The sequence below is a fragment of the Pseudophryne corroboree genome, chromosome 8 (genome assembly GCF_028390025.1).
Source record: "Pseudophryne corroboree isolate aPseCor3 chromosome 8, aPseCor3.hap2, whole genome shotgun sequence".
Taxonomy (NCBI): Eukaryota; Metazoa; Chordata; class Amphibia; order Anura; family Myobatrachidae; genus Pseudophryne; species Pseudophryne corroboree.
This window is the reverse complement of record NC_086451.1, coordinates 306,703,097-306,715,898: the sequence shown is the minus strand read 5'-3', so window position 1 is coordinate 306,715,898 and position 12,802 is coordinate 306,703,097. Positions and strand designations below refer to the sequence as shown.

General features: G+C 47.1%; 1 protein-coding gene across 2 annotated transcripts in view; it reads left to right on the top strand.

Annotated features, from left to right (window-relative positions):
* PASD1 (PAS domain containing repressor 1) overlaps positions 1–12,802 on the top strand; it is a 252,224-nt gene that overhangs the window by 191,902 nt on the left and 47,520 nt on the right. For both annotated transcript variants that reach the window (XM_063937369.1, XM_063937368.1), the window contains exon 11: positions 10,051–10,157. In XM_063937369.1, coding sequence (XP_063793439.1) covers positions 10,051–10,157 — 107 coding nt within the window. The remainder of the gene's footprint in view (positions 1–10,050; positions 10,158–12,802) is intronic.

Here is a 12,802-nt window from a genome sequence, read left to right as displayed (position 1 = left end):
ACTGTTCTTTAACCTGTTCACTGCCAGGAATGCAGAAAGACTGGTTGAACCAACTATGTTAATATTGAATTCCCGTACGGATCGGACGTAACCTCATTAAGCAGCATTGCAGATGTGTGGGAACTATGGTAGTTGCAGTTCAACAACAGCTCTGGTTTTCTTCAGGAAGTGCATTTACTTCATGTTTCAGAAACTTACAATTTGTCCATGAATTACACTTCTACAAAACATACAGTAAGGAAGCATTTCCACTCCAATTAATTTGACAATTGCAGCAAAGTAAGATGAGTGTGTGCTTCTTTCAGCGCTTTCATGTGCCCACATTATAGCAGAAGTGCACAGGCTTTTGAAGGGGTCACAAAAAAATTAAATGGCTGAAACATGTACAGTTAAGAATTTACTAGAGGAAGAGGGAAACCTATTTGCAGTTATCCCATACATCAGTTATGCCATTCCTTGCCCCTCAACATTGTTAAAAAGTTCTTAAAAACATAAGTGTGTGCCAACAGCAATGTTATGGCCATCCCATATGGGTGTAGTATGAGTTGCCGGCGGCCAGCATACTGGCGCCGGGATCCCGACCGTCGGCTTGCCGACAGCGGGACAAGCACAAATGAGCCCCTTGCGCGCCACGCTATCTATTCTCCCTCCAGGGGGGTCGTGGACCCCAAGAGGGAGAAAAGGTGTCGGTATGCCAGCTGTCGGGATTCCGGCACCGGTATACTGTGGCTGGAATCCCAACAATCGGTATACTGAATACCACCCATCCTGTATGGTGCAGCCTGTTCCTTAAGAGTGTGAATCATCCCTCTCTTCTGTAGTACAACAGTTACATCCATTGACCACCATAGTAGCACATCACACCTCGCTCTTGTAACTTGCTTCCCCATCACCTCTGTAGTATCACACTCCCAGCTATCACCTCTTTAGTGACACATCCCCTGCCATCACCTCTGTTGTTTCACATCCCCCGCCATCACCTCTGTAGTATAACATCCCCCGCCATCACCTCTGTAGTATCACATCCCCCGCCATCACCTCTGTAGTATCACATCCCCCGCCATCACCTCTGTAGTATCACATCCCCCGCCATCACCTCTGTAGTATCACATCCCCCGCCATCACCTCTGTAGTATCACATCCCCCGCCATCACCTCTGTAGTATCACATCCCCCGCCATCACCTCTGTAGTATCACATCCCCCGCCATCACCTCTGTAGTATCACATCCCCCACCATCACCTCTGTAGTATCACATCCCCGCCATCACCTCTGTAGTATCACATCCCCCGCCATCACCTCTGTAGTATCACATCACCCGCCATCACCTCTGTAGTATCACATCCCCCGCCATCACCTCTGTAGTATCACATCCCCCACCATCACCTCTGTAGTATCACATCCCCTGCCATCACCTCTGTAGTATCACATCCCTCGCCATCAACTCTGTAGTATCACATCCCTCGCCATCACCTCTGTAGTATCACATCCCCCACCATCACCCCTGTAGTATCACATCCCCCGCCATCACCTCTGTAGTAACACATCCCCACCATCACCTCTGTAGTAACACATCCCCCGCCATCACCTCTGTAATATCACATTCCCAGTTATCGCCTCTTTAGTGACACGTCCCCTGCCATCACCTCTGTAGTATCACATCCCCTGCCATCACCTCTGTAGTATCACATCCCCTGCCATCACCTTTGTAGTAGCACATCCCCCGCCATCACCTCAGTAATATCACATTCCCCGCCATCACCTCTGTAGTAACACATCCCCTGCCATCACCTCAGTAGTAGCACATCTCCCACAATCACCTCTGTAGTATCACATCACCCGCCATCACCTCTGTAGTAACACCTCCCCACCATCACCTCAGTAGTAACACCCCCCTCCCGCCATCACCTCTGTGGTATCACATCCCCCACCATCACCTCTGTAGTAGCACATCCCCCACCATCACCTCTGTAGTAACACCCCCAGCCATCACCTCTGTAGTAACACCCCCAGCCATCACTTCTGTAGTAGCACATCCCCTACCATCACCTCTGTAGTAACACCCCCAGCCATCACCTCTGTAGTAACACCCCCCCACATCACCTCAGTAGTAGCACATCCCCCACCATCACCTCATTAGTAACACATCCCCCCACCATCACCTCTGTAGTATCACATCCCCTGCCATCACCTCTGTAGTACCATACCCCTGCCATCACCTCAGTAGTAGCACATCCCCCGCCATCACCTCTGTAGTAACACATCCCCCACCATCACCTCTGTAGTTTCACATCCCCCGCCATCACCTCTGTAGTATCACATCCCCTGCCATCACCTCTGTAGTAATACATCCTCCGCCATCACCTTTGTAGTAACACCCCCCCACCATTACCTCAGTAGTAACACATCCCCCACCATCACCTCTGTAGTATCAAATTCCCCGCTATCACCTCAGTAGTAGCACATCCCCTGCCATCACCTCAGTAGTAGCACATCCCCTGCCATCACCTCTGTAGTAACACCCCCCCACATCACCTCAGTAGTAGCACATCCCCTACCATCACCTCATTAGTAACACATCCCCCCACCATCACCTCTGTAGTATCACATCCCCTGCCATCACCTCTGTAGTATCACATCCCCTGCCATCACCTCTGTAGTATCATACCCCTGCCATCACCTCAGTAGTAGCACATCCCCCGCCATCACCTCTGTAGTAACACATCCCCCACCATCACCTCTGTAGTATCACATCCCCCGCCATCACCTCTGTAGTATCACATCCCCCGCCATCACCTCTGTAGTATCACATCCCCCACCATCACCTCTGTAATATCACATCCCCGCCATCACCTCTGTAGTATCACATCCCCCGCCATCACCTCTGTAGTATCACATCCCCCGCCATCACCTCTGTAGTATCACATCCCCCGCCATCACCTCAGTAATATCACATTCCCCGCCATCACCTCTGTAGTAACACATCCCCTGCCATCACCTCAGTAGTAGCACATCTCCCACAATCACCTCTGTAGTATCACATCACCCGCCATCACCTCTGTAGTAACACATCCCCTGCCATCACCTCAGTAGTAGCACATCTCACACAATCACCTCTGTAGTATCACATCACCCGCCATCACCTCTGTAGTAACACCCCCCGCCATTACCTCTGTAGTAACACATCCCCTGCCATCACCTCAGTAGAGTAGTAGCACATCCCCCGCCATCACCTCTGTAGTATCTCATCCCCCGACATCACGTCTGTAGTAACACCTCCCCACCATCACCTCTGTAGTAGCACATCCCCCACCATCACCTCAGTAGTAACACCCCGCTCCCGCCATCACCTCTGTGGTATCACATCCCCCACCATCACCTCTGTAGTAGCACATCCCCCACCATCACCTCTGTAGTAACACCCCCAGCCATCACCTCTGTAGTAACACACCCCCACATCACCTCAGTAGTAGTACATCCCCCACCATCACCTCATTAGTAACACATCCCCCCACCATCACCTCTGTAGTATCACATCCCCTGCCATCACCTCTGTAGTACCATACCCCTGCCATCACCTCAGTAGTAGCACATCCCCCGCCATCACCTCTGTAGTAACACATCCCCCACCATCACCTCTGTAGTTTCACATCCCCCACCATCACCTCTGTAGTATCACATCCCCTGCCATCACCTCTGTAGTAACACATCCTCCGCCATCACCTTTGTAGTAACACCCCCACACCATTACCTCAGTAGTAACACATCCCCCACCATCACCTCTGTAGTATCAAATTCCCCGCTATCACCTCAGTAGTAGCACATCCCCTGCCATCACCTCTGTAGTAACACATCCCCACATCACCTCAGTAGTAGCACATCCCCCACCATCACCTCATTAGTAACACATCCCCCCCACCATCACCTCTGTAGTATCACATCCCCTGCCATCACCTCTGTAGTATCATACCCCTGCCAGCACCTCAGTAGTAGCACATCCCCCACCATCACCTCTGTAGTTTCACATCCACCGCTATCACCTCTGTAGTATCACATCCCCTGCCATCACCTCTGTAGTAGCACATCCTCCGCCATCACCTTTGTAGTAACACCCCCCCACCATTACCTCAGCAGTAACACATCCCCCATCACCTCTGTAGTATCAAATTCCCCGCTATCACCTCAGTAGTAGCACATCCCCCGCCATCACCTCAGTAAAATCACATCCCCCGCCATCACCTCAGTAGTAACACATCCCCTGCCATCACCTCAGTAGTAGCACATCTCCCACAATCACCTCTGTAGTATCACATCACCCGCCATCACCTCTGTAGTAACACCCCCTGCCATCACCTCTGTAGTAACACATCCCCTGCCATCACCTCAGTAAAGTAGTAGCACATCCCCCGCCATCACCTCTGTAGTATCACATCCCCCGACATCACCTCTGTAGTAACACCTCCCCACCATCACCTCAGTCGTAACACCCCCCTCCCGCCATCACCTCTGTAGTATCACATCATCTGCCATCACCTCAGTAGTAACACATCCCGCAACATCACCTCTGTAGAAGCACATCCCCCACCATCACCTCTGTAGTATCACATCCCCCACCATCACCTCAGTAGTAGCACATCCCCCGCTATCACCTCAGTAGTAGCACATCCCCCACCATCACCTCTGTAGTAGCACATCCCCCACCATCACCTCAGTAGTAGCACATCCCCCGCCATCACCTCAGTAGTATCACATCACCTGCCATCATCTCTGTAGTATCACATCCCTCGCCATCACCTTAGTAGTATCACATCCCCCACCATCACCTCTGCAGTATCACATCCACATCCCCCGCCATCACCTCTGTAGTATCACAGCCCCCGCCATCACTTCAGTAGTAACACCCCCGCCATCACCTCTGTAGTAACACCCCCCCACCATCACCTCTGTAGTATAACACCTTAGTAGTATCACATCCCCCACCATCACCTCTGCAGTATCACATCCACATCCCCCGCCATCACCTCTGTAGTATCACAGCCCCCGCCATCACTTCAGTAGTAACATCCCCCGCCATCACCTCAGTAGTATCACATCCCCTGCCATCACCTCTGTAGTATCATACCCCTGTCATCACCTCAGTAGTAGCACATCCCCCACCATCACCTCTGTAGTAGCACATCCCCCACCATCACCTCAGTAGTAGCACATCCCCCGCCATCACCTCAGTAGTATCACATCACCTGCCATCATCTCTGTAGTATCACATCCCTTGCCATCACCTTAGTAGTATCACACCCCCCACCATCACCTCTGCAGTATCACATCCACATCCCCCGCCATCACTTCTGTAGTATCACAGACCCGCCATCACTTCAGTAGTAACACCCCCCGCCATCACTTCTGTAGTAACACCCCCCCACCATCACCTCTGTAGTATAACATCCCCGCCATCACCTCAGTAGTAACACCCCCCCCCCGCCATCACCTCTGTAGTAATACACCCCGCCATCACCTCTGTAGTATAACATCCCCACCATCACCTCTGTAGTAACACCCCCCCTGCCATCACCTCTGTAGTATAACATCCCCGCCATCACCTCAGTAGTAACACCCCCCCGCCATCACCTCTGTAGTAACACCCCCCGCCATCACCTCTGTAGTATCACATCCCCCGCCATCACCTCAGTAGTAACATATCCCCCGATATCACCTCTGTATTGACACATCCCCCACCATTACCTCTGTAGTAACACATCTCCCACAATCACCTGTTATTTGAGAGCGCTAAAACATTTCATGACATTTGTAAACCCTGGGTGTGATATACTATTGGATGGCCTGCTAGGAAATGTAGGGGTCTATTTATAGCCCTCCAGTAATTTGCCGTGATAACTAACATTCCTTCCTTATCACTACTTTTGGTAGCGATAAGGGATGTAGCATCAGGGCTAATTGCCATTCATTTCGGGACAGCTGCTCTGCATGTATATCGGGCAATAACAGTGGCATAAATAGGTCACTTCATTATTATTCTGGGGCCTGGACTGGGCACCAAAGTGACTTTTGCTGCATCTGGGTTGATTTAGTTATCTTTACTGTTCTATAGTGTTTCAATTTCATCATATTAGATGGTTTATCTTTTTGTAGATGTTGAAGATGCTATAAATTGTACATTGAAAATAAATCATAATGAAGATTTCTTTCAGTGTTATGTTTACTAAAACATATATGTATTTAGCTTTCAAATAAGCTCTTACAGTAAGGTTGAAAGTGTGTGAAAGACATAAGCTGTAGATTGAATTACTGACTAGCCAAGGGGTTTAATCTTTGGTTTGGGATTAGGAAAGGGATTACATTTTATGTGATTTGCCTGCATAAACCACATATACAGTTCTGGTTTGTCTTTATCAATGGGCAAGTTGTGACTGTATGCACCTAGATGACATCACATAAGTGGTTAGGGTTATGGCGCTTTGCTGTGCCTCATCCATACCAGCTGTCCCCATTTTTAAGGGCTGTGCTTGTTTTAGACCTACATTCCCCCTTTCCCTACTTTCTTTGTTATTGTGCCTTTTTGGCTATTAAGATGAAAGATGGCAGAACACGTTTGATTGATTTCAATAGATTCCAAAACAAAATATATTTATAATCTTTAAAAAAAGGCACCCATTGGCCCAATTTCATGCTGTACAACTTAATGATCAAGCTAATGTATTATAATATGAATCCTTACTAGCAGGGGCATAAGTTCGGAGGCAAAGCAGACGGTGGTGGCTCCGACTTCTGAATGTGCCGATGTCCATTGGACCTGCGCAGTAGAACAGCTGAGGGGGCAAAGGAGGAAGTATTGTTATCGCAATGGAATCACATTACTTCTCAGTGATCGCTGGGGTGATCTCCTATCAAAGTCCTGTCCCCAGACTCACCAATAATAAATCTGTGCAAATAAAGATTCCTCATTGTGGTGATGATAAGGAAACGTTATTTTCAGGGACTGAGCGCAGGTGATAATAGAGCCATAAAAGTTTTATTTTAACAATTAATGCACTACCTTAAAACAACTTTTTTATTTTCTTTCATTACACAAAACACAGCAGCAGACCTTATAGCAGCTAACTGTATACAGTTACATGCAGAAGAGATAAGCCACTGTGGTGTACCCTGCTTTGCTGCTTGTTACCCATTCCAGGACTGTTCAGCTAAAGGCTTTGTTGGGGGGCCACTATGGGGTACTGCTGAGCAAAGACATCAGTAAATGCAGTAAATCACTTATAAATTGAGTGGAGGGCAGAGCCTCTCTTCCTATGGGTTCAATGGGCAGTTGCCCAAGGGCCCCAGGATACTATGCGTACATATCCGATCCCCCCCCCCGCCAGTCAGAACTGCTGTAGCCATAGGTGACAACCCTCCCTCTGCAAAGAACCCTATCTGCTGCCAACAACAGCACCCCCCCCTGGAAAGAACAGCTGCCACTAAAAGTACCCCTCACCACGTCCTTTCCCTGAGTGTGCCTGCACTCTGCAGCTCCGCACCAGGGCTTGTCAGATCCAGGCTGCAGAGGAGAGAACTGTATTTGGCTGCTGATGTGGGGGATAACACTGTGCCGGGCTGCTGATGCGGGGAAAAGGACTGTGCCAGGCTGCTGATGCGGGGAAGAGGACTGTGTCAGGCTGTTGCTGTGGGGTAGAGGACTATGCAGTGCTGTAGCGGAGGATCCTGGTAAGCACAGAGGCAGAGGCTACGGGTGGGAGGAGAGACACGTGAAGAGGCTGTGGGGCAGGAAGCAAGACATATGGTAGGCATAGGCTGCCGACGGGATTTGAGACATGGACAGAGGCTGTGGGCAGGTCCTAAGGGCCCCAGGATAGGGGCCCTGGTGCATTGGTTTGTTCAGGGGAATACAGTGAATTAAGACGGCCCTGGTGGAGGGAGAACAGTTATTGCTCAGCAGCCCCCTTGCATGTCTACCACTGCCCCTTCTTAACCCCCTGGGGCCCCACTGACAACAGGTGTCCTGGAGGCCAATGCTTCCACTGCCTCTGGGGGTTACGCCACTGCTAAATAGCATTATGATATCTATGTGCTGAAGTTCTGTGGTTGATTACTATAAGGCAGTGTATACTGTAGATTGACTAGCAAATAAGCCACATAACTATTGTCATTATACAGTATGTGTTAATAATTAAAGCGGTTATTTTGTAACCTGACGAGATGAAAAAGAAGGAACCTAGGTACATACTGTGTCAAATTATGTAATCATTCATTAGGACTGAGGACAAGTACAGAAGCTGCAGCAATAGCCATCACTGCTGTAATGTAACAATTAGACTAATATTGTTTGTAAAATTATTTTAATTCTGTGTAAAGAGGATGACAATTAAAATATATTTAAGATGTGTCCCTTGCACTCAATAAAGCAGCAGTTCACACAAGTTTGTTCTGTGAAATAATATGTTTGATTAATCTCTACAGTAGCTGTGTGTATTATACTGCCACCAGGGAACTGCAGTATTAATTATGTCTTGAATGTCTTTTACAGAGAGATAATAATAAGAGGAAGTGGTTTTGCTTTTCATAGTAAAACACTATACAGCTATTAAAGGAATAGCATGCACTATAAGCATACTGTACTTGCCTACTATTCTGTAATGTCTGGGAGTGTCCTGAATTTCTGAAGCTCACCTGGGGGTGGAAATTTACTAATGGTCAGTTTTAAATCGATTTAAAATCGATCTAAATCCGACTGACAACGTCTGGTAAACCGACTGATAAATCCACTAATTTATCATCAGTCGTGTTTCAACTTCTACTGAAACCCGACTATCGGATTTTGCCCTTCTAAATGCAGTCAGTTTTGAACTTTCAGTTTTGCTGTACAAATATTGAAAAAGTTAAAAAAGGGGAAAAAATGATGTGGGGTCCCCCCCAAATATAACCAGCAGCGGGCTCATGAGCCGGTCCTGTTTCTCCAAATACAGGTGAAAAATGCATCCACCGTATTTCCATCAACCAGCACCAGACTCCACCAGCAGGGGTGTAATGCCACAGCAGGGGAACACACTTGACGGGGTCTCCCTGAAAAATTATTCTCATCCACAAAGTGGTTACCCAAACCCTAGGAATCCTCAGAAAGTGGGGACACCCCTCCTTTCCACGGATACCCCAGGGCTAGGGTGAAGCCGGGGCTATCCCCCGCACCCCTGTGCTGGTGGATGCAGGGTTGATTGTGTCAAAATTAGAATATTGTCCCTTATAATGGGACTACAGGTCCCAGACAGGCAGCCCTAGCATGCTGGTACTTGTAGAACCGCAGCAAGTGCCCATTGGCACCTATAATCCACCTTATACAAGAAACAAAAAAACACAGTACACACACCTAATTTTGTAATATTTGAATAAACATTCACACGCACTCACACTCATCACTTATACTACATACTCACCTTGTCCACGTGTCGGTCAGCCCTCTTCACTTGTAGGATCCGGGGTCTTGGAAAAATAAAATAAAATGCTATATCCTGAGCCCACGGACTATACTGCACAGTCCGGCGCTTCTCTCTCAGCCAATCAGCACTTAGCCAGAATATGAATTGCATTTCTTGGCATGAAGTTATAGAACATTGGCTATCTTATTTGGAAAATCAACTGCAAATTGACCAAAAATACCTTAAAAAATAGACTTAGTAATTATACCCCACAGACTCGCAAGAGAGTATTCTAGTCATTGAGGGATCGATTATGCAATTTGCGATGCCACCTGATGCACAATGCAACAAGTGGCAGCAATATACAGTCAGGGGAAGGCCACAGTAATGCTATTCACTGCACCATGACTCAAACACCTTACACCTAGGATTCCTTCTCCAGTATCTCTCGGAGGGTCTGGGTAAAAATAAAAAAATCAGCAAGTATGATTGTGCTCTACAAACCATTGTCTTTGTCATTGAAAGCAGAACAGTGGCTCATAGTACCATGTACAGTATCTTCATATGCTCATCTGAAAATAGCTTTTAGTTAGATCTCAATTATCATCTCTCTTTTAATCTTTCAGGGCGCCGCCTATTATTGGCTACCTACCCTTTGAAGTGCTGGGGACGTCAGGTTATGATTACTACCATGCAGATGACCTGGAGCTGTTAGCAAGGTGCCATGTACACTGTGAGTTATATTTTCATTACACACTGAAATAACTCTGATTCCATTTTCATTCGCCCACTTTAAGAAGCCATAGTACTTCTAATTATTTCCAAGTTACATCTTTCTGCGCATATTATCACTGTCATTTCAAATTTGCATAACATACTTCCATCTTTCTTCTGCTCTTTTCACCAAAGGCTAAATGAGTGCTAATATACTAAACAGAGAATGGGCTATTTGTTAATTCTGGTGCACAGGGAAAATGTGTTTTTACTATAGCAACAGATATTTGCTTGCATAATTTGAAATAATTAGAAGATCTAATTTCTACAATCTGTAGATGAAGGACTTTTAGCAGCACCTAGAGTTTCTAGGAATTAATCTGGGGCTCAAGCTTTTAGCTATGTGGCTCCGCCTCCAACTCTATGGAAATTGCTTTACCTACAGTTCAAGAGACCCCCACTCTAGAATTAAGACTTTCTTGTTTACTCAGTATGTCCTTAATGTCCCTTTAGTATCTGCATTCTCTCTGTATATTTAAAGCTTTTCTGTATTTCATTGTTTCTGTACTGTATTATGTACATTCTATCTGTACAGTGCCTTGAGTCCTATTGGAGAAAGAGCGCTATATAAATAAAATTCTTATTATTACTAACTTCTATGCTACAAAATATAGAACAAATGATCTTGTATTAGAACTCTTTCCCAGAGTGGGTACAAAATGGATGTTGCAACTAACAGATGTTGCAACTTGGGGAAAGCATGCACTCCTCTGTTACAGCAGTTTACATTGCCCTTTGATTCCCTGTTCACCATCTCACAACCACATGAGGTGACCATTCACGTTCTATGTAGCTTCTGGCCTTCCACTATCCATGCATAGCACAGATCAGCACTAGTCTCCATCTACTGTACATGGAAGGAAACTGAATTGAACTACAACAAAAAGTTAGAAATAACCGGTTTATATGCAGTAGATGCAAAATTTGCACCAACTCACAGCAGCCAATCAGATGCTTGCAACCATTGCATACGCTCCTTCTCTCTCGAAGACTCACAAGTTCTGTAACCTCTCCTGGGCTCCTGATAAGTAGAGAAGCCTCTTGGGTCCACCCACTTTTCTGGGTGATCTGGGGGCTCAATGACTAGATTCGAATCATCATGCCCTTCCCCCTTCTCACATTGATACAAATCATGTCATCCAGCCCCCAACATCTTGCGTAAAATGTCAGCAAACACGTTTCATTGTGAAACTGGCACTAAACAGATACAAGTTAATTGGTAGTTGATTCCTGTGATATACTACATATTTCACACCTATCGTAATATATTTTCAGAGAGGTGGGGCTAGATTAGCTATCTATAACATTTTCAATAGTAATTGATGCTAAATAAGCTAGATTCTGCATTAATTACAATTGCCGTTTGAAAAGCATCAGTGGATAGTAATTCTGTTATCTGGATGAGATATCTACAGTGTCTAGGTCAGAGGTTCTCAATCTCGGTCCTCGGGGGCACACACAGTGCATGTTTTGCAGGTCTCCTCACAGAATCCAAGTTAAATAATTAGCTCCACCTGTGGACCTTTTAAAATGTGTCAGTGAGTAATTAATACACCTGTGCACCTGCTGGGTTACCTGCAAAACATGCACTGTGTGTGCCCCCGAGGACCGAGTTTGAGAACCTCTGGTCTAGGTAGACAGTCAATAGGTCGACACCATATGGTCGACATGCATTAGGCAAACAGGTAAAAAAGGTCAACAGTGCTTAAGGTCGACATGTTCAATGGTTAACACACAAATGGTTAACACATGTTTTGGGTTTATTTTCCATGTTTTCCCAAGATTTGCTTGATTTATTGTTTGTGTGTACTATGACTTTGTATAGTAGCCTTACCTAAAGCGTTTGTACTGATGGTGGTTACATATTTCCAAACATACAGGATTTAACCCCCCCCCCCCAAAAAAAAAAAAGTGTTGACCATTTAGTGTGTCGACCATTTTCATTTTGACCCTCTCAATATTTGGACCTGTCGACCTTTTATCCTTCAACCTTATGTACCTGTCGACAGAATGCTGTCGACCTATTGACTGTCTAGACCAGCTGTGGCCAACCTGTGGCTCTTGAGCCGCATGCGGCTCTTTCTTTATTCAAAGGTGGCTTCCGACACGCTAAGTCACTTGACCACAACAGATCTGGACACCGCTGCACTCTAGCCAGACATGCAGCAGCAGCAGCAGCAGCAGCACTAAAGGGACTGAGAACTGAGGGTGCCAGATACTAAAGGTGAGACATACAGAAGACACACAAGTGGCTGTTGCAATAGCACGAGTTGGGTTGGGGGGGGGGGGGGGGGGGGGGCTGTAGTGACACATGAGCGTAGGCTGTAGTGCATAGTTGCCGACTTCTGGGCTGCTCTCTCCGGGAGAGAGCAGCCCGTCGGCTCGGCAGGGGGAGGCGGGCAATGAGGTGATGTGTCAGGGGGGCGGGCCAGAGGCGGGACGGGGGCGGACCAGAGGCGGAACAGGGCGTGGCTTCCGGGCAGCATCATTTAAGCCACGCCCCCCGCTGTGTAATGCCGCGATTACCGGCATTATACAGCAGGGGGCGTGGTTACGATGACGCGATTCAACAAGAATCGCGTCATCACCTGCCCGGACCGCCCA